Source organism: Gymnoscopelus microlampas (assembly GCF_963454915.1).
Source record: "Gymnoscopelus microlampas genome assembly, chromosome: 21".
Taxonomy (NCBI): domain Eukaryota; kingdom Metazoa; phylum Chordata; class Actinopteri; order Myctophiformes; family Myctophidae; genus Gymnoscopelus; species Gymnoscopelus microlampas.
Genome location: NC_139958.1, coordinates 491,263 through 517,500, shown reverse-complemented (window position 1 = coordinate 517,500; position 26,238 = coordinate 491,263). Strand labels below are relative to the sequence as shown.

The window sequence follows — 26,238 nt, the reverse complement described above, 5'->3', positions numbered from 1 at the left end:
ACACACACACACACACACACACACACACACACACACACACACATGTAACATGTCACTGAGCGCCTCCCTCTGCTCCCCTAGCACCTCCTATAACACACACACACACACACACACACACACACACACACACACACACACACACACACACACACACACACACACATGTAACATGTCACTGAGCGCCTCCCTCTGCTCCCCTAGCACCTCCTATAACACACACACACACACACACACACACACACACACACACACACACACACACACACACACACACACACACACACACACATAACATGTCACTGAGCGCCTCCCTCTGCTCCCCTAGCACCTCCTATAACACACACACACACACACACACACACACACACACACACACACACACACACACACATGTAACATGTCACTGAGCGCCTCCCCCTGCTCCCCTAGCACCTCCTATAACACACACACACACACACACACACACACACACACACACACACACACACACACACACACACACACACACACACATAACATGTCACTGAGCGCCTCCCTCTGCTCCCCTAGCACCTCCTATAACACACACACACACACACACACACACACACACACACACACACACACACACACACACACACACACACACACATGTAACATGTCACTGAGCACCTCCCTCTGCTCCCCTAGCACCTCCTATAACACACACACACACACACACACACACACACACACACACACACACACACACACACACACACACACACACACACACACACACACATGTAACATGTCACTGAGCGCCTCCCTCTGCTCCCCTAGCACCTCCTATAACACACACACACACACACACACACACACACACACACACACACACATAACATGTCACTGAGCGCCTCCCTCTGCTCCCCTAGCACCTCCTATAACACACACACACACACACACACACACACACACACACACACACACACACACACACATGTAACATGTCACTGAGCGCCTCCCTCTGCTCCCCTAGCACCTCCTATAACACACACACACACACACACACACACATGTAACATGTCACTGAGCGCCTCCCTCTGCTCCCCTAGCACCTCCTATAACACACACACACACACACACACACACACACACACACACACACACACACACACACACACACACATGTAACATGTCACTGAGCACCTCCCTCTGCTCCCCTAGCACCTCCTATAACACACACACACACACACACACACACACACACACACACACACACACACACACACACACACACACACACACACACACACACACACACACACACACACACACACACACACACACACATGTAACATGTCACTGAGCACCTCCCTCTGCTCCCCTAGCACCTCCTATAACACACACACACACACACACACACACACACACACACACACACACACACACACATGTAACATGTCACTGAGCACCTCCCTCTGCTCCCCTAGCACCTCCTATAACACACACACACACACACACACACACACACACACACACACACACACACACACACACACACATGTAACATGTCACTGAGCGCCTCCCTCTGCTCCCCTAGCACCTCCTATAACACACACACACACACACACACACATGTAACATGTCACTGAGCGCCTCCCTCTGCTCCCCTAGCACCTCCTATAACACACACACACACACACACACACACACACACACACACACACACACACACACACACACACACACACACACACACACACACACATGTAACATGTCACTGAGCACCTCCCTCTGCTCCCCTAGCACCTCCTATAACACACACACACACACACACACACACACACACACACACACACACACACACACACACACACACACACACACACACACACACACATGTAACATGTCACTGAGCACCTCCCTCTGCTCCCCTAGCACCTCCTATAACACACACACACACACACACACACACACACACACACACACACACACACACACACACACATGTAACATGTCACTGAGCACCTCCCTCTGCTCCCCTAGCACCTCCACCTTCATTGGTTGCTTTTTGTTTTTAAATGTATTTACTTTAATTATCCTTCTTTTCTGAAAGATCTTTTACGTCCGTTCAGTTCAACATACCCATTAAGACATACACAACAACCTGTCGGTATAAACAAAGAAATTGGGAGACGTTCGTTTAAGTTTAAAGCACCTTCTGATTGGAACAATTTATCCACTTTACTTAGATCAATTATTTCATTTTATGTTTTCAAAATATCTCTGCTTGATTCCCTAAAATCTAACTGTTCTTGCTTTTGATTTATATTTTTCATAATTGATTGTTTTATTGTTATTTTATTTTATTTTTTAATTTGTATTATTATTATTTTGATTACTATTATTTTTATTATGGCGTAACAGATGTAGACTGGTCTGGGATGGTGTGAGAGCCCCTATGTGTATGTTTTGTTGTTGTTGAATGTTATGTGATCGTTTTGTATCAATGTTTGTGTGTTGTGCCTGAGGACCCCCTGGAAGACGAGATGCTGCATCTCAAGGGGTTTATCCTCCAATAAAATGTTCAAATCAAAACCTCCTATAGACACAGAGAGGTGGTTCCTGCTCCCTGTCAGGGAGGTGGTTCCTGCTCCCTGTCAGGGAGGTGGTGAGATGTTTAGTGAAGGTTAGGATGGCATGGAGAGCAGATAAGAACCAAAGGAAAGCCATTGCAATGAAACAAACAAACAAATAAATAAATAAACAAACAAACAAATAAACACAAAGAGCAAAGTGAGGTGAAATAAGTGTTGGTCAAACCGACCTGAAGGCTCTCAGCGTCCAGGGTTCGTCTCTTTACCTCCAGTTTGGTCAGCTGCATTAACTCAGCCTCTATGAGCTTGATCTGAGGACGATATGGAGATACAACTATATAAGAAGCTTGATCTGAGGACGATATGGAGATACAACTATATAAGAAGCTTGATCTGAGGACGATATGGAGATACAACTATATAAGAAGCTTGATCTGAGGACGATATGGAGATACAACTATATAAGAAGCTTGATCTGAGGACGATATGGAGATCTGGTCCATCGCGTTCTGGTCCGAGCTCTGGTCCCTAGCGTTAGAAGGAGTTCTCCTCCGCTAGGGGATTTCGAGCCTTTGCACCACAGGCTGCTCAACCTCTCGTCTTTAGTCAAAAAAATATATACACTTTTGCTACTCAGCAAAACAAAGAGGGTTTTAAGATGTTGAAAGTCTAATCTACTTAGTGGAAACACTCTGAGCCTCCACCTCACGTCTAAAATACACTTTATGACCAGAAAAGAAAATATTTCACCGGAAGGAAAAATCTGGTCAATAGAAGAGTTCCATTGACCAGATCTGTAGGGTGGAGCAAACCAAAATGTTTTTTTCCTTCTGGTGAAATATTTTCTTTTTCTGGCCAAAAAGAGTATTTTAGACGTGAGGTGGGGGCTCAAAGTGTTCCTTTCAACTCCATAAAACCCTCTTTGTTTTGGTGAGTAGCTAAAGTGTATGTTTTATTTTGACTAAAGACGAGAGGCTCTACCGGGGTGCAGAGTCCTGCAACGGGCCGGGTACCCGCGGATACCCGACGGGTACCCGCATTTGACGGGTGAAAACGGGTGAATTTTTTTCTTTGATTAGATCACGGGTACGGGGACGGGCCATACTGAACTAATCGCGGGCGGGTATCATTTTATTGTGAAAATCAGAGAGCACTGTTTCTGCCCAAACAACGTCACTTGTGTAACTTAACACAGCACAACAGCATGGAGCACGCTGGTCAGTTATCTTAACTCACAAAAACACATTGAACATCCTGTTAAACCTTTAAATTAAAACCATCTGATGACGTAAACAACGACACATGTGTGCTGCGTAGATGCACGTTCGTCCGCGTGGCTTCTACGGATCTGAGTATTGACGGGCGGGCGGGGCGGGTTCTCAAAATCGTACTCGTTCAGGACTCTGCCGGGGTGTGAGGGTAAAGGATGGAAAGTCTCATAGCGTTAAGGAGAACTCATTCTAACGCTATGGACCAGAGCTGAGATACAACTATAATATGAAGCTTGATCTGAGGACGATATGGAGATAAAAACTAAATAAAATAAGAAGCTGCATGAAAGCGATCAATGAGATGATGACCCTGTGAAGCCCTGTTCACACTTCATCGTACCGCGCAGAACATAGTGGATCCACAAGATCACAGCGACACACTGTGAGCCTGTGGATCCACTATGTTCCAGCGTGCGACGCATCGTGTGAATTAAAGATATTATATATATTATTCATAAAGCCATTCTCCAGCCTAACCTGAAGCTAAACCCAAAGATAGAAAGATTCTGTTTTTTCTGAGGGGAAAATACAAGAATATTCAATACAAGAAATCACAATATCTAGAATGAGTTCAAAGTAGAGTTCATTCTGATTGGTTTAAATGTTTTATTTCTACTAGACGATATTAGCCGATATCGACCATATCTATCCCTGTTACAATGAGCTAGACCCCTGAGGATGGAATGCTGAAAACACTACTTACAACACCTACCATCAGCTCCTAGTACTTACAACACCTACCATCAGCTCCTAGTACTTACAACACCTACCATCAGCTCCTAGTACTTACAACACCTACCATCAGCTCCTAGTACTTACAACACCTACCATCAGCTCCTAGTACTTACAACACCTACCATCAAACACCTACCATCAGCTCCTAGTACTCAGAACACGACTTGCTGCCCCCCCCCCATCATTTGTACATGTATTATTTATATAGTCAGGCAGTTAGGGGTTAAAGGGATAGTTCACCCCATGGAGACGATAAGCCAATCATTTGATGACCAGCAGGGGTTCCGGTAGGAGACACAAAGGAGACTCTTTGTGTCTCCTACCGGAACCACTGCTGGTTTCAATACATGATTTATGGAATATGGAATATGATACGTACCTGGCTGCGTATGTATCCGTGCACGCTGTCCTTCTGCAGCTGTAGGGCTTCAAAGGCAGCTTTCTGCATCTCCTCCTACACAGGACAATTATTACTATTATTATAAATATGATGCTGATTATTAAGACACTGATTCTAGAGGGCAGTGATTCAGGAGTGTAGACCGCCACTCTCACATCACACTGCATTATTATAACACTATCTAATCCCCCCAAAACTATCATATTTGAACTGAGGGCCCCCCAAAACTATCATATTTGAACTGAGGGCCCCCCAAAACTATCATATTTGAACTGAGGGCCCCCCAAAACAATCATATTTGAACTGGGGACCCCCAAAACAATCATATTTGAACTGAGGGCCCCCCAAAACAATCATATTTGAACTGGGGACCCCCCAAAACAATCATATGTGAACTGAGGGCCCCCCAAAACAATCATATTTGAACTGGGGACCCCCCAAAACAATCATATTTGAACTGGGGACCTCCCCAACCCTGACAAGCACTTGGAATGTAGGAGTTGAGGCGTAAAGGGTGTAAACAATTTAATATAGGTATGGTTTTTCCCACTCTTTCGATAATCATTGCTCAATTTTGGGGCTCCAGACTGAAGGGGTTAATACAGAGATGATTATTTACTAATGAAACTGTAAGTCGCTCTGAGTTAAGAGTCTGATAAATGCCTACATTGTAAATTGCACTGTGTGTAGTGTGTGTAGTATATGTGTGTGTAGTGTGTGTAGTGTACATGCAGTACATGTGTGTGTAGTGTGTGTAGTATATGTGTGTAGTGTACATGCAGTACATATGTTTATGTTTATTCAGCTTTCAGCATGATCACAGAGGTTTAAAAAGACAGGTGCCATTAAAAACACTGAATTATTTTGCTGATTACAATACAAAACTTCAAATCTAAAAAATGTGAAGTTTTGATGACAAAACATGTGTGTGTAGTATGTGTGTAGTATGTGTGTGTAGTGTACATACCTCTTCTAAGATGTGTGCGATGGCTTTGGATTTGTCCAGTTGTTGTAGAGACAGAACCTGGTCAAACCTCCTGTCCAAACTCTGAGCACTGCAACACAGAAGACAATAGAGAAGACAATAGAGAAGACAATAGAGAAGACAAGACAATTCAGACGGTCTAGAAGACACATGATGATCTAGTGGTTTGTGATTTAAAGACGTAGATGTTTCCAGACCTCCTGAACGCCTCAGAGACCATGTTCTGCCTGCGGAAATCACTGGCCTCCTGAAGCACAGTCATAGAACAGCTGTCTGATAACATCTTCTGCATGGCAGCTGTAATATAATAGAACATAACATAACATATTAAACATAACATAACACAGTCATAGAACAGCTGTAATATAATAGAACATAACATAACATATTAAACATAACATAACACAGTCATAGAACAGCTGTAATATAATAGAACATAACATAACATATTAAACATAACATAACACAGTCATAGAACAGCTGTAATATAATAGAACATAACATAAAATATTAAACATAACATAACACAGTCATAGAACAGCTGTAATATAATAGAACATAACATAACATATTAAACATAACATAACACAGTCATAGAACAGCTGTCTGATTTTTTCTCCCATTCTGAATCCCCATAGACGTGTTTAATATCGCGTCAAATAAGAACTGTGTTCCAAAAATAAACAAATGACCCGGCGGTTTGACTCTTATGATATGAAGCATCAACTGACGGTGAGAAAACCATAATGTTACTTCTGTCGAATTAGTTAAATTGTCTCCAGAAACAGATCAAATATGAGTGACTGACTATCATAAACGATACAGAGGCTCCTCCCTGACAATATCGTCTTTGTTTATTGTTTATTTTTGGACCACAATTCTTATATGAGACGATTCTAAGATGACCCAATGTTATTCTCCATAGAGAAATGACTTTACGACCCAGGGGATGAACGAGTGACGTCAGGACTTCTGTACTCTATTGTTGTGTGAGTTTCGTGTCTTTGGCATAGCTCTCTGACATATTGTGTCGTAGGCGTTTATCTGACATATTGTGTCTTAGGCGTTTGGCATAGCCCTCTGACATATTGTGTCTTAGGCGTTTATCTGACATATTGTGTCTTAGGCGTTTATAGCCCTCTGACATATTGTGTCTTAGGCGTTTATCTGACATATTGTGTCTTAGGCGTTTATCTGACATAGTGGCCCTCATTTATCAACGCGGTGTAGACCAAATAATGGGCGTACGGCGAGATCACCGCAATTTTCGGCATTTATCAATATATCCTGACGTGGGCTTTATCCTACGGTACGCTGAGATCTCACGTCTGGTCGGGACCAGTTGTTGACGTTGGCTGCACCCGTTTATTCCATCCTAGACCTGCGGAGCAGCATTGTTTGACTGTCTGAGAGGCATTGGACACCTAATCCACTCATAAATCTGTATATCTACACTAATAAATAATCCCTGTGAAAATATAACATTTTATAAAGTAATTTAAACAAACTGCTTTAACAGTCATTCAGATAAGATTGTAGATCTGTCTGTATTGAAAATAGCAGATCTACAAGCTCACAAGCCAGCAACGCGTTGTGAGCTTGTAGATCTGCTATTTTCAAAATATACGGGCGCTTTCTGCGAGAGCACTCTTCTGCGCGAGCACCGGTCTAACAGGCGGCGCTGCTGTTATATTTTCATGGCCACCGGGAGATCAGACATTTAACCCATGGTCCAACACACACCAGCCTTCATTCATTAATGTTCTCTCCAGGCTATCTCTCATTAATGCGGAGCGGGACGGGACTCGCCCGTCCGACGGTCCGAGTCTCACTGGGAAATGGGAATAGCCTACATGAGGGCTTTATTTTAGTGTAACTCGAACGCGCACTGCTCGGTATGGGTTAAATACATTAATCTACAAAAGTATTCCATTCATGCCGATGTGATTGGTATCATAATATGTCATTCATGTAGGCTACAAGCCTACGTGACAATACGCTACGGGCGTGTGTGTGTGTGTGTGTGAGAGAGAGAGAGAGAGAGCGAGCGAGAGAGGCGTGTGCGTGTGCGTGTGCGGCGAGGCGGCTGTTTCTTATTGGCTTTTCATGTCTTTGGTCGTATTCTGGTTCGTCTTCATGTCGTAAAATCGGGGCGTTTTGAGAATATTTATGGGGCGTGTTATTTAAATGACGCTCGTTTCAGCCGTGACATTTATCAACGCTGGGACCAAGTGTAAGCTCGGATCAGCTGTGTAGGATGCGTTGATAAATGTGACTTCGACGTTGGTGTACGCCGAATATATGGAAAAATATACGGCGGTTTATACGCTGCGTTGATAAATGAGGGCCATTGTGTCTTAGGCGTTTATAGCCCTCTGACATATTGTGTCTTAGGCGTTTATAGCTCTCTGACATATTGTGTCTTAGGCGTTTATAGCTCTCTGACATATTGTGTCGTAGGCGTTTACCGTAAATCCTCTAATAGTAACCTCTATTCAATTAAAAGCCGTCTCTCTATTAATGACCGGGGGCGCTGTTGAAAAAAGCACGTAAAAGCCTCCTTTCCATTACAAGCCGAGCCTGAATTACAAGCCTTTTTTTTTTCAAGTCCTTAGAGGGCGCTGTTTACTAAAATACCCCGTGAACCGCCCGTGACCCCATACTTCCTTACCGGTATATGGGACGCGCGCATGCCGCGCACGACATCACAACAAAACACAACAGTAGAGAAAGCATGGCGACGACAGGTACTACGGCAAAAAAACACAGGCGCAAGTTTGATGTTAAGTTTAAAGAGGAAGTTTTGCGGTATGCAGTGGCTCATTCGGGAGAGAAAGCCGCCAAACACTTTAATATAGATTCCAAACAAATCAGATATTGGAAAAAACAAAAGAATGAGCTGATGGCAGCCGACAATAAAAGATCACGTCTAACTGGAGGAGGGAGAAAAAAAGTTAGCGAGGAGTTGGAGACACAACTTACAGAGTGGATTCATACAATGCGCGACAAACACAACAGAGTGTCAAGGAAAATGATACAAATCAAGGCTAAGGAAATCTACCCAACAGTGAGTGACGGAGGAAAGGCGTTTGTGGCCAGTAAGGGTTGGCTTGAAAAGTTTCTGCAGCGCAATGGCCTCTCACTGAGACGACGCACTACCATGGCACAGAAAGACCCAGATAAACTAATTGAGAAACTGGTTTCGTTTGTTGACTACGTTGGCAAGGCTGTCAGCTCTAAAGGGATTTTAGAGAAGGACATCATTGCAATGGATGAGACTGCCGTTTGGTTCGATATGGTGTCTCCCACTACTGTCGATGCCATAGGCACAAAGAGTGTGTCCCTGAAAACAACAGGACACGAAAAAAGCCACCTCACCGTTGTCCTTGCTGCCAAGGCTGACGGCACTAAACTCAAGCCGTATATCGTCTTCAAAGGGGCTATCCGTGAAGTGAAGGTAATGAGGGAACAGATCACCAGAGCAGTGGTCGCCACATCTAAGAATGGCTGGATGAATGATGATCTCACTAAAGATTGGCTCAAGTCAGTGGTGGGAAAATTTAGTTTCACCCCACGCCTCCTGGTGTGGGACGCATACCGCTGCCACATCAGTGTCGCTACCAAAGCTGAGCTAAAAGGCTACAAGATGACAACCACGGTGATTCCGGGAGGCTGCACAAAATATGTCCAAGCACCTGATGTGATGTGGAATCAGCCCTTCAAGGCGAGTCTACATGAGTCCTACGATCAGTGGATGGCTGGAGACGTAGACAAGCAATACACGACCGGAGGTAACCCGAAAGCCCCCGCTCGCCGCCTGCTTGTGGACTGGGTGCTCACTGCATGGGACAAGCTGGACAAAGATCTGATCATAAAGTCTTTCAAAGTTTGTGGACAGACCGTGAATCCTGACGGGAGTGAAGACGATCGCATCCTCTGCTTCAGGGAGGGACAGCCCTGCGCCGCAGGACGAGAGGCCCTGTCCCAACTCCGACAGCAAGAGGAAGAGAACAGGCTTGCAGCCGAGGAAGAGGAAGATGAAGACGAGCTGTTTAACAACGAACTTGTTGTATTGGATGACGTCGAGGATAAGGACAATACTGCTAGCGGGGAGGATAGTGATACCAGTAGTGAGTTTTTTGGATTTGAGTGACCTGTAAATGTTTTGTCTGTCCCCTTCCTTCCTCCCCCCTCCCCCCTTTCTTCATCTCTCTCTCCCTATGTCTGTCTTATTGTGAATGTACCCCTCAGTAGAAGTTAGAACTTGCAGTTAAATTGATCGCTGTTGCACTGTTTTGTTATTATAGGAAATACCATACGGTATCTTATTTTTATTTTTGTTATTTTATTATTTGCAGCTGAACCTGACTGTTATTACTTTACTACTGTAGTCTAGATAACAGGTATTTGAATGTGCAATACATAGGATGGACCACATTTTTTTTAAATATTTTTGCACAAGTTAATTTGACCACTGTTGCACTGTGTTGATGTTATTATGGTATTTACCATAGGCAATAAGGTATATTTTGTTTTTGTTATACAGTATTCTGGCTGTGCAGTAAATACCATATAAATGGTATGGTGTTAATGTTTACCAAGAGAGTGAGACTACCTCAGAATTGTTTATACCAGTTGTGATTGCACTATTTTACTCAGGTAAAGTTACTTGATTTAACTTTGAAAAAGTTTAAATGACCTGTAAATGCACTGTTTATTTCATACAGTACTTGGTTTCAATAAATGAACCCAGTACATTTTACTGGGTTCAAACTTACACAAAATGTTGATTTTTTCATTCTGGTCTGTTTGAAAAATGGAAATATAGGCCTCTCTCTTATACATGCCTCCTTTCAATAAAAGCCCGGTACCCACTACAGTTGAAGCAAATACAAGCCCGGGCTACTATAAGAGGATTTACGGTATCTGACATATTGTGTCTTAGGCGTTTGGCATAGCCCTCTGACATATTGTGTCTTAGGCGTTTGGCATAGCCCTCTCACATATTGTGTCTTAGGCGTTTGGCATAGCCCTCTGACATATTGTGTCTTAGGCGTTTGGCATAGCCCTCTCACATATTGTGTCTTAGGCGTTTGGCATAGCCCTCTGACATATTGTGTCTTAGGCGTTTATAGCCCTCTGACATATTGTGTCTTAGGCGTTTATAGCCCTCTGACATATTGTGTCTTAGGCGTTTATAGCCCTCTGACATATTGTGTCTTAGGCGTTTGGCATAGCCCTCTGACATATTGTGTCTTAGGCGTTTGGCATAGCCCTCTGACATATTGCAGAGTTGCCGACTGCACGGTTAAGCCTGAACTGCAAAAAGTGGTGGAAGAATAAAAGGTACAGTCGTTAAGCCGTACGGCCTTGGCCCCTTAATAACTATCATGACCTAATCCTACTACTTTAATTGAAATGACCTCCATAATATGTCAGGGGTTGCTCAACACACTATCACTCCATTTGCCCCAAAACTTGCCACAGACTGTTAATCAGAGCTCTGGCTATAATATAGGCTTCTTTCCCGCCTTCAATGTACTTACATATTGTATGGTTAATATAAAACTACATTTCCTACTACATCTTAACATTTTAGCAACAGCATCTTTCCTTCTTTCTGGCCGCAGTATCTCTTTATTCCATGATCAGTCATAACCATAACGCTACCACTGCCAAATATGGACTGTGATGGACTGTGACATGATCGGGCCTAGAAGTGAGCCTCTAGTAATAATAATTATAACTAGAAAAAGTGCTCCTCGGAGCACAACTCTCCGCCAGAAGACTTGTGTTGGTTCGAAGGTCGCGAAGGTCGCTATCCCTCTTGTATATGTAAGTGTCCTATCCATCCTGTCTGGGTAAGTGTCCTCTTCCGTCCTGTCTGTGTAAGTGTCCTATCCCTCCTGTCCTATCCGTCCTGTCTATGTAAGTGTCATATCCCTCCTGTCTATATAAGTGTCCTATCTGTCCTATCTGTCCAATAAGACAGATAGGAACAATTGGACCGCGACTACCTGACTACTTCCGGTTCGAAGGTCTGGGAGTGAGCTAGTGGCCGGATTTTCGGTATTGGAATCTGGCTTATCACAGTGACACATGTATTTATAGGTCGCTATCCCTCTTGTATATGTAAGTGTCCTATCCAACCTGTCTGGGTAAGTGTCCTCTTCCGTTCTGTCTGTGTGAGTGTCCTATCCCTCCTGTCTGTATAAGTGTCCTATGTCATATCCCTCCTGTCTATATAAATGTCTTGCAGCCATTTCATGGTTCCCGTCTTACCTCACTCTGACAGTGGCAGAGACACTGTCAGAGTGATGCCATGTATATATAGGCCCGGTGGCGTCACTAGCCAATCAGATCACAGTATTTCACGTGTCACGTGAGGCTTGACCAATCGGTGTGTCATGTTTAGAAAGTGAAAACGCAGTGATAACAATACTCTCCTGGCGGAGAGTAATAATATAATAATAAGTACAACTATAACTGACCTGCCACCTCTCTCTTCCTCAGTGAATTGGCTTCTTCCTGTGTGATGGCAGTCAGCTGTTCCATGTGGATCCTACAGGTGACACCACAGTTTAAATATCATCTAAATGACATCACAATGATTAAATATCATGTAAATGACATCACAATGATTAAATATCATGTAAATGACATCACAATGATTAAATATCATCTAAATGACACCACAATGATTAAATAACATCTAAATGACATCACAATGATTAAATAACATCTAAATGACATTATTAACCATGCTTTTCTTTTATATCACACTGACGTGGAGGAATGGGTCTCACATTTTTAGCGGCGCTTGAGCGGACCCCAATTTACATTAATATCTATTTGGCCTCAACGCCAAAAAACACAATTAAATTGTTAATCCTACTACTTTAATTGAAATGACCTCCATAATGTCAGGGGTTGCTCAACACACCATCACTCCATTTGCCCCGAAACTTGCCACAGACTGTTAATCAGAGCTCTGGCTATAATATAGGCTTCTTTCCCGCCTTCAATGTACTTACATATTGTCCGGTTCATACAAAACTACATTTCCTAATACATCTTAACGATGACGAGTTTGAGCGATGGTGTCTTGATTTTGAGCCAAGAAAACACCAGCCAGGTAAATAGAGAAGAACTTAGGATAAAGAATCTGTTAGACACACCACTAAAGGACAAATTGACGATTTAGAAGGGATGACAGAGGAAATGTTGGAGGACTATGCTGAATTAGAGCGCTGCAATAGTGTCTTGACTTTGAGCCACGCAAATCCAGCCAGGTAGAAAGAGAAGAATTGGAACAATACAAGGATAAAGATTATGCTAATCTTCCAACCTCTGTAAAGCACCTTGAGCTGCATTTCATGTCATGAAAGGTGCTGTACAAATAAAGTTTATAATTATTATTATTATTACGGGGCCAGAGCTCTGCTCTGGAATCGTATTGTTATTGGCAGTATTCTGTCACTTCTTCTGCCACTTTTCGCAGTTCTGGCTGAACCGTGCAGTCGCTTTTTACGAAACTCGGCCATATGGTAGATGGTCATGAAAAACGATCAAGAAATAATTCTCACACTCATTCGTCAAAAGGTGGCGCTATAGCACTCAATTGAAAAATGCCAACTTTGAACAGGTACAACTCATGCCCTGTTTGACCTACAGCCATGAAACTTGGATACACATATGCGTCTCCTCATGCTGAACAACTTTCACACTCTGACTTTTGACCTCTGACCTTTAGATCTCCCACCATTTTGAATTATATGAAAAACAGTCATTGGCTCCTAACTTCTGCATTTTTTCACTTATGGAAAATCCGTTGGAAATTTTTGTAGAAAGTGGTCCAAAGTTCAAGTGTGAAACGTTTCGTGCAGATTGCTCAAAAATCCCAGGAGGAGATAGATTTTAACTATTACAGTTTTATGAAAATTATTCATCTGTGCCTAAAACATACATGCAGACTCACATTTCTTTGAAACTTTGCAGAAATGTACAGGGTCATTCCAAATATCACTGAAACCAATCTTACTCCAATTGGCCAAAAGGGGGCGCTATAGCAATTTTTTGAAAAGGCAGACTTTAAACAGGCATAAGTCATGCCTCGTTTGGCCGAAAGTCGTGAAACTTGCTTACACATGTGCCTTGACTCATGAGGAACACACGTATCGATTTGACCATTAAGCTCCGCCCTTAGATTTTCCGCAATTTTGAGCAGTTTGAAAAATACTTGTTTTTGCCAGTTCTGGCTTAACCGTGCATACGCTTTTTACGAAACTCGGCCATATGGTAGATGCTCATGAAAAACTACCAAGAAATAATTCTCACACTCATTCGTCAAAGGGTGGCGCTATAGCACTCAATTGAAAGTGCCAACTTTGAACAGGTACAACTCATGCCCTGTTTGACCTACAACCATGAAACTTCGATACACACATGCGTCTCTTCATGCCCGACAACTTTCGTGGTCTGACTTTTGACCTCTGACCTTTAGATCGCCCACCATTTTGAATTATATGAAAAACAGTCATTGGCTCCTAACTTCTGCATTTTTTCACTTATGGAAAATCCGTTGGAAATTTTTGTAGGCAGTGGTCCAAAGTTCATGTGTAAAATGTTTCGTGCAGATTGCTCAAAAATCCCAGGAGGAGATAGATTTTAACTATTACAGTTTTATGAAAATTATTCATCTGTGCCTAAAACATACATGCAGACTCACATTTCTTTGAAACTTGGCAGAAATGTAGATGGTCATTCCAAATATCACTGAAACCAATCTCACTCCAATTGGCCAAAAGGGGGCGCTATAGCAATTTTTTGAAAAGGCAGATTTTAAACAGGCATAAGTCATGCCTCGTTTGGCCGAAAGTCGTGAAACTTGCTTACACATGTGCCTTGACTCATGAGGAACACATCTATCGCTTTGACCAGTAAGCTCCGCCCTTAGATTGTCCGCAATTTTGAGCAGTTTGAAAAACACTTAAACCCAGGATTTTTCAGCTATTTGCGTGAAACTGTATCATCTGTGTGATCTCCTTTTTCACAGTTACTTATCTGTTGGGCCAATGGCGTCTCCCTTAAATGAAGGCCTCACAATCTCAGGGTCGCCAGTTCAAGCCTCACTTGATGCAGACTTAATTTAAGTTGAATTGCAAACAACATGACTGTATCATTGAATACATGTGCAACTGTTAAAGGTAATGATGAAATGCTTCTTGGAGAGAGTATGTTTTTGCAATGTATGACAAACTTCATTGTGAAAATAACCGATCTACAATCTCAAAACTTTTCAGATAGCAACATGTTTCTGAGCTTGTAGATCGGCTGCTTTCACTGGTTCACTTTTATCTTCAACAGATGACCTCAGCCTGGACAAAGCTATAGCCCTATAGGTAGTGTCTCAGCCTGTGAATCCAAAGGTCGAGAGTTTGATTCCTGTCAATGGCAATAGGTTGAGATGTCAATGGGTGAGGTTTTTCACCTGGGATTGCCCCCCTGCGTCCTATATATGACCACCTCAGCTGGGTTGGGCTGAAAAGAATATTCGCCTGTTGGAATCATTTGCTTTGTCTCAATTTCAATCTATTCCCTTTCCATGTCTTATTGTGCTATTATTGCACTTTGCTTTTTGTCTGTCTGTCTGTGGGTGGGTCATTCCACTTTTCAATTGCATTGCACAAAACATAACTGCATCAAATAATGCATGTGCAATTGTTAAAGATAACATGAAATGCTAATTTGAGAGTATTTCATGTTAAAGATAACATGAAATGCTAATTCAAAAGTATTGTTGTCAAAACTCTCTCTCTCTTCAATCTATTCCGTTTCCATGTCTCTCTCTCTCTCTATTCACTGGCCCCGTATTATCGCTGCTTGCAGCTATATTTATTATTATTATTGAAGGATGAGGAGGAAATTGACTATTTAGAAGGGATGACAGCTGAACTGTTTTGGGACGATGACGAGTTTGAGCGATGGTACGATGGTAATGATGTGTTGACTTTGAGCCACGAAAACGGCAACCAGGTAGACAGAGAAGTAGAACAATACAAGGTGGGCACCGGAAAAAAACGATGATGTCAATATTTTAGGAACACCATTAAAGGACGAGAAGGAAATTGACTATTTAGAAGGGACAACTGTCAAAATGTTTGGGGACAATCACGAGTTTGGACGATGGTGCAATAGCGATGGTGTCTTGACTTTGAGCCAAGAAAACACCAGCCAGGTAATTAGAGAAGAACTTGAACAATACAAGGTGGGCAAGGACGAGAAGGAAATTGACTATTTAGAAGGGATGACAAGGGAAATGTTTGGGGACGATGACAAGTTTGGACTCTGAAGTCTGGACTGTGATGTCTAACCTCAATGTGTCATCGTAGCATCGGGCCCTAACAAATCAGTCGTCATATATGGCCATATACTGTTTTGTCCGGGATTGGTCAACACACAAACACTCCACTTGCCTCCAAATATGGAGCCTCTAAATATGGACTGTGATGTCTAACCTCAATGTGTCATCGTAGCATCGAGCCTTAACAAATCAGTCGTCATATAGCCATACACTTTTTACCACAACTACAACTTCCATCATTATCTACGAAGACATGCCACAGAAAATAAAAACATCCCTGGACGTTCGGACGCAAAATGCCAAAAGCAAACGCTTGGTTAGAGGACATCTATACGCAACACGCTGTAAAAGGATCACAAAACATTTTAATTGTGACAGACAGACAGACAGACAGACAGACAGACAGACAGACAGACAGACAGACAAGACAGACAGACAACTACCTGTCTTCCTCCAGCGCTGCCAGGAACGCTGCACTCTTCTTCTGTCTGGAATGGAACCAACAACCTTTTAATACCATGAAATATACCTCCATTTAAAGGGGCTGTACGTGATATAATAAGTGTTAAATACCGTAGATCTATATTGTGATAGTAATCATTACTATAGAGTGTTTGTTCAGTAACAGTGTTAAATAGCTCTATATTGTGATAGTAATCATTACTATAGAGTGTGTGTTCAGTAACAGTGTTAAATAGATCTATATTGTGATAGTAATCATTACTATAGAGTGTTTGTTCAGTAACAGTGTTAAATAGCTCTATATTGTGATAGTAATCATTACTATAGAGTGTGTGTTCAGTAACAGTGTTAAATAGATCTATATTGTGATAGTAATCATTACTATAGAGTGTGTGTTCAGTAACAGTGTTAAATAGCTCTATATTGTGATAGTAATCATTACTATAGAGTGTTTGTTCAGTAACAGTGTTAAATAGCTCTATATTGTGATAGTAATCATTGCTATAGAGTGTTTGTTCAGTAACAGTTTTAAATAGATCTATATTGTGATAGTAATCATTACTATAGAGTGTGTGTTCAGTAACAGTGTTAAATAGATCTATATTGTGATAGTAATCATTACTATAGAGTGTGTGTTCAGTAACAGTGTTAAATAGATCTATATTGTGATAGTAATCATTACTATAGAGTGTGATCAGTAACAGGGGTCTCCCTGTCTCTCCAGCTCTTTAACTCTTTCATTGCCAGACTTATTTCAGACTGTGTCGTCCCAGTGCCACGAAAAGGGTGCATTTTTCCTACGTTTGATTTTTAACATTGAAGTGAATGGAGCAGCAATGTTTTGGATAGCGTTATCTCCTAGTTGCTTTGAGATAAACAAAATAAAACAAGACCAAAAAAAAAATATATATATATAAAAAAAAATAAAAAAAATGTTTTAATTAAAGGAGTGACATTGTAAGAGACGACGCTAAAGAAATGAGCAGAACAAACAGGAAGTGGAACACTGAAGGTGATAATGCATGATCTTTGTGGGCGGTGCTTTCTCCTGATTGGATGTGAGTTGTATCCGACCCCCCCCCCCCACTGTGTGATACCTGTTAGCGTCCATCAGCAGGTTGACGATGCGGGCGCTGATGTGGTGCTCGGCCGTGCGGACCCTCCCCAGCAGACACAGTCTCTCCACCTCTACAGCTCTCTGCTGTCTGCAGAGACCCTGTTCCACACGCTCCTGTTCCTGTTAATCAATGAGACAAGAGACTCTGTTCCTGTTAACCAATGAGACAAGAGACTCTGTTCCTGTTAACCAATGAGACATGAGACTCTGTTCCTGTTAACCAATGAGACAAGAGACCCTGTTCCTGTTAACCAATGAGACAAGAGAAGAGACTCTGTTCCTGTTAACCAATGAGACATGAGACTCTGTTCCTGTTAACCAATGAGACAAGAGAAGAGACTCTGTTCCTGTTAACCAATGAGACATGAGACTCTGTTCCTGTTAACCAATGAGACATGAGACTCTGTTCCTGTTAACCAATGAGACAAGAGACCCTGTTCCTGTTAACCAATGAGACAAGAGACCCTTTTCCTGTTAACCAATGAGACAAGAGACTCTGTTCCTGTTAACCAATGAGACAAGAGACTCTGTTCCTGTTAACCAATGAGACATGAGACTCTGTTCCTGTTAACCAATGAGACATGAGACTCTGTTCCTGTTAACCAATGAGACATGAGACTCTGTTCCTGTTAACCAATGAGACAAGAGACCCTGTTCCTGTTAACCAATGAGACATGAGACCCTGTTCCTGTTAACCAATGAGACTATGAGACTCTGTTCCTGTTAACCAATGAGACATGAGACTCTGTTCCTGTTAACCAATGAGACTATGAGACTCTGTTCCTGTTAACCAATGAGACATGAGACCCTGTTCCTGTTAACCAATGAGACTATGAGACTCTGTTCCTGTTAACCAATGAGTCAAGAGACCCTGTTCCTGTTAACCAATGAGACAAGAGACCCTGTTCCTGTTAACCAATGAGACAAGAGACCCTGTTCCTGTTAACCAATGAGACAAGAGACCCTGTTCCTGTTAACCAATGAGACAAGAAACCCTGTTCCTGTTAACCAATGAGACTATGAGACCCTGTTCCTGTTAACCAATGAGACTATGAGACTCTGTTCCTGTTAACCAATGAGACAAGAGACTCTGTTCCTGTTAACCAATGAGACAAGAGACTCTGTTCCTGTTAACCAATGAGACATGAGACTCTGTTCCTGTTAACCAATGAGACAAGAGACCCTGTTCCTGTTAACCAATGAGACAAGAGAAGAGACTCTGTTCCTGTTAACCAATGAGACATGAGACTCTGTTCCTGTTAACCAATGAGACAAGAGAAGAGACTCTGTTCCTGTTAACCAATGAGACATGAGACTCTGTTCCTGTTAACCAATGAGACATGAGACTCTGTTCCTGTTAACCAATGAGACAAGAGACCCTGTTCCTGTTAACCAATGAGACAAGAGACCCTTTTCCTGTTAACCAATGAGACAAGAGACTCTGTTCCTGTTAACCAATGAGACAAGAGACTCTGTTCCTGTTAACCAATGAGACATGAGACTCTGTTCCTGTTAACCAATGAGACATGAGACTCTGTTCCTGTTAACCAATGAGACATGAGACTCTGTTCCTGTTAACCAATGAGACAAGAGACCCTGTTCCTGTTAACCAATGAGACATGAGACCCTGTTCCTGTTAACCAATGAGACTATGAGACTCTGTTCCTGTTAACCAATGAGACATGAGACTCTGTTCCTGTTAACCAATGAGACTATGAGACTCTGTTCCTGTTAACCAATGAGACATGAGACCCTGTTCCTGTTAACCAATGAGACTATGAGACTCTGTTCCTGTTAACCAATGAGTCAAGAGACCCTGTTCCTGTTAACCAATGAGACAAGAGACCCTGTTCCTGTTAACCAATGAGACAAGAGACCCTGTTCCTGTTAACCAATGAGACAAGAGACCCTGTTCCTGTTAACCAATGAGACAAGAAACCCTGTTCCTGTTAACCAATGAGACTATGAGACCCTGTTCCTGTTAACCAATGAGACTATGAGACTCTGTTCCTGTTAACCAATGAGACATGAGACTCTGTTCCTGTTAACCAATGAGACATGAGACTCTGTTCCTGTTAACCAATGAGACATGAGACTCTGTTCCTGTTAACCAATGAGACATGAGACACTGTTCCTAACCCTAAACCCTGAGGAATTAGAAGGAGTTAAAACTACCTGTCTGACTGAGTTGAGGATGTTCTCCTTGTGGGAGCTGTTCATGAGGAGGAGCTGAGCGTGCTCCTTCTGCGTCTCCTCCAGCTGACGCTCAAACGCCAGCGTCTCCTTCAGCTTCATCTCCTGAAAGACACCAGGACCAATCACAGGACAGAACAATGATGACATCACAGGACCAAACAATGATGACATCACAGGACCAAACAATGATGACATCACAGGACCAAACAATGATGACATCACAGGACCAAACAATGATGACATCACAGGACCAAACAATGATGACATCACAGGACCAAACAATGATGACATCACAGGACCAAACAATGATGACATCATGAGTTGCATTTAGGTTTCAGCCACTAGATAGAAATAGAATGTCCTGGATTGTGAGAGGAGTTGGAGTAGGAGTAGTAATAATAGTAGTAGCAGTAGTTGTATTAACACATTGAGGGCCATAAACATAATATTACATTTTTTCAGTGATATAATCCTCTTTAAATTGAACATAGTCATAACTTTGCTTTTTTTCAAAATGTCCACCCTCCATTGCTCCTGATGTAACATTGGCAATTTATGTTTGACCGTATTTATGTTACAATGAAGGTTGTTCATAAAATATACATTTAAATCAGAGAGTGAAAAGTGCCGTTTTGTGTCCTTCTTCATTTGATGTTCAAATCCATGAACGTACTTAAGCACACACTACAACCACACACACACACACACACACACACACACACACACACACACACACACACACACACACACACACACACACACACACACACACACACACACACACACACACACACACACTACAACCACACACACACACACACACACACACACACACACACACACACACACACACACACACACACACACAACCACTTCATTCTTCATTCAGTCATTCAGTCATAATGATTGACAGCTACAGTTACAGTCAGGGAGTTTAGATGGTGTCACGTACCTTCCTCTTCTCATACTCGTTAAATTTACTCTGTGAAGGAGAGAGAGTATTTATTAATAATTACATTTACTGTGTGAAGGAGAGAGTATTTATTAATAATTACATTTACTGTGTGAAGGAGAGAGAGTATTTATTAATAATTATATTTACTGTGTGAAGGAGAGAGAGTATTTATTAATAATTATATTTACTGTGTGAAGGAGAGAGAGTATTTATTAATAATTATATTTACTGTGTGAAGGAGAGGAGATATAAGAGTCTTTATTAATAATGTACTCATTGTGTCATTTATTCTGGGGGAGAATATTTTTTTCAAAATAGCAGATCAACAAGCTCACAACAAGTCTCTTTTAAAAGCCCTGCTGTGAGCTTGTAGATCGGTCGTGTTCTGTGAAGATATTAACGTAGAAGGGACAACAGGAGGGGGCCTACTGCAGAGCCATGGGGTACTCCGGTCATCTCAGGTTTAAAAAAAAACAAACATTGCCATTATGTGCTTAATGTGCTTAATGTGCTTAATGTGCTTAATGTGCTTAATGTGCAACAAGCTCTGAAGTGAGCAGATTAGACCTTCTGTTCCAGAGATAATGAACAAAACAATGTTTGAGTTTTGGCCATTTTCTATATATATGTTTCTATAGCTCTCTATGGTCCTACCCTCCATCCACATAGTATAGTACTATAGTATACTATAGTAGTATACTATAGTATTATAGTATAGTATTATAGTATAGTAGTATAGTATAGTAGTATAGTATACTATAAAGGATAATTCCTTTTAACAGGTCGTTCATGAAAGTCCTTGTGGTCTTGTTTCCAATGAGAACCTGTGAGCAATTAGGGGTTAAGAGTCTTGCTCAGGGACAAATTTCATTTCATCGACGCATATGCTGGGATGGCCTGGAATCGAACCTGGGGCAACCAGGGCCTCTGGTTCCCTAGGCGTGCTCACTAACCACCCAGCTATGGCCGCCCCATCATAATACTATAGTATTATACTATAGTAGTATAGTATAGTAGTATAGTATAGTAGTATAGTATAGTATAGTATAGTATAGTATAGTATAGTATAGTATAGTAGAGTAGAGTAGAGTAGAGTAGAGTATAGTATAGTCCTACCTGCCAGGCCTGCTCTCCATCCACATAGTCAGAGTGTAACTTGAAGCGGTCGCTCTCCAACACCGGCAGCAGATACTGAGATGGAGGACAATACTCCTCTCCTAGTTCTAGAACACATGAAGAAGAGACAATACTCCTCTCCTAGTTCTATAACACATGAAGAAGAGACAATACTCCTCTCCTAGTTCTATAACACATGAAGAAGAGACAATACTCCTCTCCTAGTTCTATAACACATGAAGAAGGGACAATACTCCTCTCCTAGTTCTATAACACATGAAGAAGAAGAGACAATACTCCTCTCCTAGTTCTATAACACATGAAGAAGAAGAGACAATACTCCTCTCCTAGTTCTATAACACATAAAGAAGGGACAATACTCCTCTCCTAGTTCTATAACACATGAAGAAGAAGAGACAATACTCCTCTCCTAGTTCTATAACACATAAAGAAGGGACAATACTCCTCTCCTAGTTCTATAACACATGAAGAAGAGACAATACTCCTCTCCTAGTTCTATAACACATGAAGAAGAAGAGACAATACTCCTCTCCTAGTTCTATAACACATAAAGAAGGGACAATACTCCTCTCCTAGTTCTATAACACATGAAGAAGAGACAATACTCCTCTCCTAGTTCTATAACACATGAAGAAGAAGAGACAATACTCCTCTCCTAGTTCTATAACACATGAAGAAGAAGAGACAATACTCCTCTCCTAGTTCTATAACACATGAAGAAGAGACAATACTCCTCTCCTAGTTCTATAACACATAAAGAAGGGACAATACTCCTCTCCTAGTTCTATAACACATGAAGAAGAGACAATACTCCTCTCCTAGTTCTATAACACATGAAGAAGAGACAATACTCCTCTCCTAGTTCTATAACACATGAAGAAGAGACAATACTCCTCTCCTAGTTCTATAACACATAAAGAAGAAGAGACAATACTATCCTAGTTCTATAACACATGAAGAAGAGACAATACTCCTCTCCTAGTTCTATAACACATAAAGAAGAAGAGACAATACTCCTCTCCTAGTTCTATAACACATGAAGAAGAAGAGACAATACTCCTCTCCTAGTTCTATAACACATAAAGAAGGGACAATACTCCTCTCCTAGTTCTATAACAGCAGATGGATGCTAGGAGGGAGCAGATGGATGCTAGGAGGGAGCAGATGGATGCTAGGAGGGGGCAGATGGATGCTAGGAGGGAGCAGATGGATGCTAGGAGGGGGCAGATGGATGCTAGGAGGGAGCAGATGGATGCTAGGAGGGGGCAGATGGATGCTAGGAGGGAGCAGATGGATGCTAGGAGGGGGCAGATGGATGCTAGGAGGGGGCAGATGGATGCTAGGAGGGAGCAGATGGATGCTAGGAGGGAGCAGATGGATGCTAGGAGGGAGCAGATGGATGCTAGGAGGGGGCAGATGGATGCTAGGAGGGAGCAGATGGATGCTAGGAGGGGGCAGATGGATGCTAGGAGGGAGCAGATGGATGCTAGGAGGGAGCAGATGGATGCTAGGAGGGAGCAGATGGATGCTAGGAGGGAGCAGATGGATGCTAGGAGGGAGCAGATGGATGCTAGGAGGGAGCAGATGGATGCTAGGAGGGAGCAGATGGATGCTAGGAGGGGGCAGATGGATGCTAGGAGGGAGCAGATGGATGCTAGGAGGGGGCAGATGGATGCTAGGAGGGAGCAGATGGATGCTAGGAGGGGGCAGATGGATGCTAGGAGGGAGCAGATGGATGCTAGGAGGGAGCAGATGGATGCTAGGAGGGAGCAGATGGATGCTAGGAGGGAGCAGATGGATGCTAGGAGGGAGCAGATGGATGCTAGGAGGGGGCAGATGGATGCTAGGAGGGAGCAGATGGATGCTAGGAGGGGGCAGATGGATGCTAGGAGGGGGCAGATGGATGCTAGGAGGGAGCAGATGGATGCTAGGAGGGGGCAGATGGATGCTAGGAGGGAGCAGATGGATGCTAGGAGGGAGCAGATGGATGCTAGGGGGGGGCAGATGGATGCTAGGAGGGGGCAGATGGATGCTAGGGGGGGGCAGATGGATGCTAGGAGGGGGCAGATGGATGCTAGGAGGGAGCAGATGGATGCTAGGAGGGGGCAGATGGATGCTAGGAGGGAGCAGATGGATGCTAGGAGGGGGCAGATGGATGCTAGGAGGGAGCAGATGGATGCTAGGAGCAGATGGATGCTAGGAGGGAGCAGATGGATGCTAGGAGGGAGCAGATGGATGCTAGGAGGGAGCAGATGGATGCTAGGAGGGGGCAGATGGATGCTAGGAGGGAGCAGATGGATGCTAGGAGGGAGCAGATGGATGCTAGGAGGGAGCAGATGGATGCTAGGAGGGAGCAGATGGATGCTAGGAGCAGATGGATGCTAGGAGGGAGCAGATGGATGCTAGGAGGGAGCAGATGGATGCTAGGAGCAGATGGATGCTAGGAGGGAGCAGATGGATGCTAGGAGGGGGCAGATGGATGCTAGGAGGGAGCAGATGGATGCTAGGAGGGAGCAGATGGATGCTAGGAGGGAGCAGATGGATGCTAGGAGGGGGCAGATGGATGCTAGGAGGGGGCAGATGGATGCTAGGAGGGAGCAGATGGATGCTAGGAGGGGGCAGATGGATGCTAGGAGGGGGCAGATGGATGCTAGGAGGGAGCAGATGGATGCTAGGAGGGAGCAGATGGATGCTAGGAGGGAGCAGATGGATGCTAGGAGGGGGCAGATGGATGCTAGGAGGGGGCAGATGGATGCTAGGAGGGAGCAGATGGATGCTAGGAGGGGGCAGATGGATGCTAGGAGGGAGCAGATGGATGCTAGGAGGGAGCAGATGGATGCTAGGAGGGAGCAGATGGATGCTAGGAGGGGGCAGATGGATGCTAGGAGCAGATGGATGCTAGGAGGGAGCAGATGGATGCTAGGAGGGAGCAGATGGATGCTAGGAGGGAGCAGATGGATGCTAGGAGCAGATGGATGCTAGGAGCAGATGGATGCTAGGAGCAGAGGTCTTACCAGCACAGAGGAAGCGTTGGATCTCTGCTGTACCTCCTGAACACACACTGGCTGGTGGATAGGACATGTCCCCTGCATCTAGAGTGAAGCTCTGAGCCAATGAGAGACAGACAGACAGACAGACAGACAGACAGACAGACAGACAGACAGACAGATTCATTCAGATTTGTAGATATATTAATTTTTGATTTGTAGATATATTATTTATAAAAAACAGACTTCTCAATTACTCAATGATCGAGAAAATGTAATTAATTGCAAAATCAACTTCTCCACCACACCCACAGCTCCACCCACCACACCCACAGCTCCACCCACCACTCCACAGCTCCACCCACCACTCCACAGCTCCACCCACCACTCCACAGCTCCACCCACCACTCCACAGCTCCACCCACCACTCCACAGCTCCACCCACCACTCCACAGCTCCACCCACCACTCCACAGCTCCACCCACCACACCACACCCACAGCTCCACCCACCACTCCACAGCTCCACCCACCACACCCACAGCTCCACCCACCACTCCACAGCTCCACCCACCACACCCACAGCTCCACCCACCACTCCACAGCTCCACCCACAGCTCCACAGCTCCACCCACCACTCCACAGCTCCACCCACCACACCCACAGCTCCACCCACCACTCCACAGCTCCACCCACAGCTCCACAGCTCCACCCACCACTCCACCCACCACTCCACAGCTCCACCCACCACTCCACAGCTCCACCCACCACACCACAGCTCCACCCACCACACCCACAGCTCCACCCACCACTCCACAGCTCCACCCACCACTCCACAGCTCCACCCACCACTCCACAGCTCCACCCACCACAGCTCCACCCACCACTCCATAGCTCCACCCACCACACCACAGCTCCACCCACCACTCCACAGCTCCACCCACCACTCCACAGCTCCACCCACCACACCACAGCTCCACCCACCACTCCACAGCTCCACCCACCACTCCACAGCTCCACCCACCACACCACAGCTCCACCCACCACACCACAGCTCCACCCACCACACCACAG

General features: G+C 43.7%; 1 protein-coding gene across 3 annotated transcripts in view; it reads right to left on the bottom strand.

Moving 5' to 3' along the window:
* Positions 1 to 26,238, bottom strand: part of lrsam1 (leucine rich repeat and sterile alpha motif containing 1) — a 48,287-nt gene that overhangs the window by 14,426 nt on the left and 7,623 nt on the right. For all 3 annotated transcript variants that reach the window (XR_014600016.1, XM_084047453.1, XM_084047452.1), the window contains exons 9-19: positions 25,194 to 25,284; positions 22,159 to 22,265; positions 21,040 to 21,069; positions 20,067 to 20,189; positions 17,872 to 18,011; positions 16,756 to 16,800; positions 12,441 to 12,511; positions 6,147 to 6,246; positions 5,932 to 6,019; positions 4,944 to 5,018; positions 2,789 to 2,869 (exon numbers count right to left, since the gene is read on the bottom strand). Coding sequence is in view for 2 of the 3 variants with exons in the window: in XM_084047453.1 (XP_083903579.1) it covers positions 2,789 to 2,869; positions 4,944 to 5,018; positions 5,932 to 6,019; positions 6,147 to 6,246; positions 12,441 to 12,511; positions 16,756 to 16,800; positions 17,872 to 18,011; positions 20,067 to 20,189; positions 21,040 to 21,069; positions 22,159 to 22,265; positions 25,194 to 25,284 (951 nt within the window). In the remaining variant the exon portion in view is untranslated. The remainder of the gene's footprint in view (positions 1 to 2,788; positions 2,870 to 4,943; positions 5,019 to 5,931; positions 6,020 to 6,146; positions 6,247 to 12,440; positions 12,512 to 16,755; positions 16,801 to 17,871; positions 18,012 to 20,066; positions 20,190 to 21,039; positions 21,070 to 22,158; positions 22,266 to 25,193; positions 25,285 to 26,238) is intronic.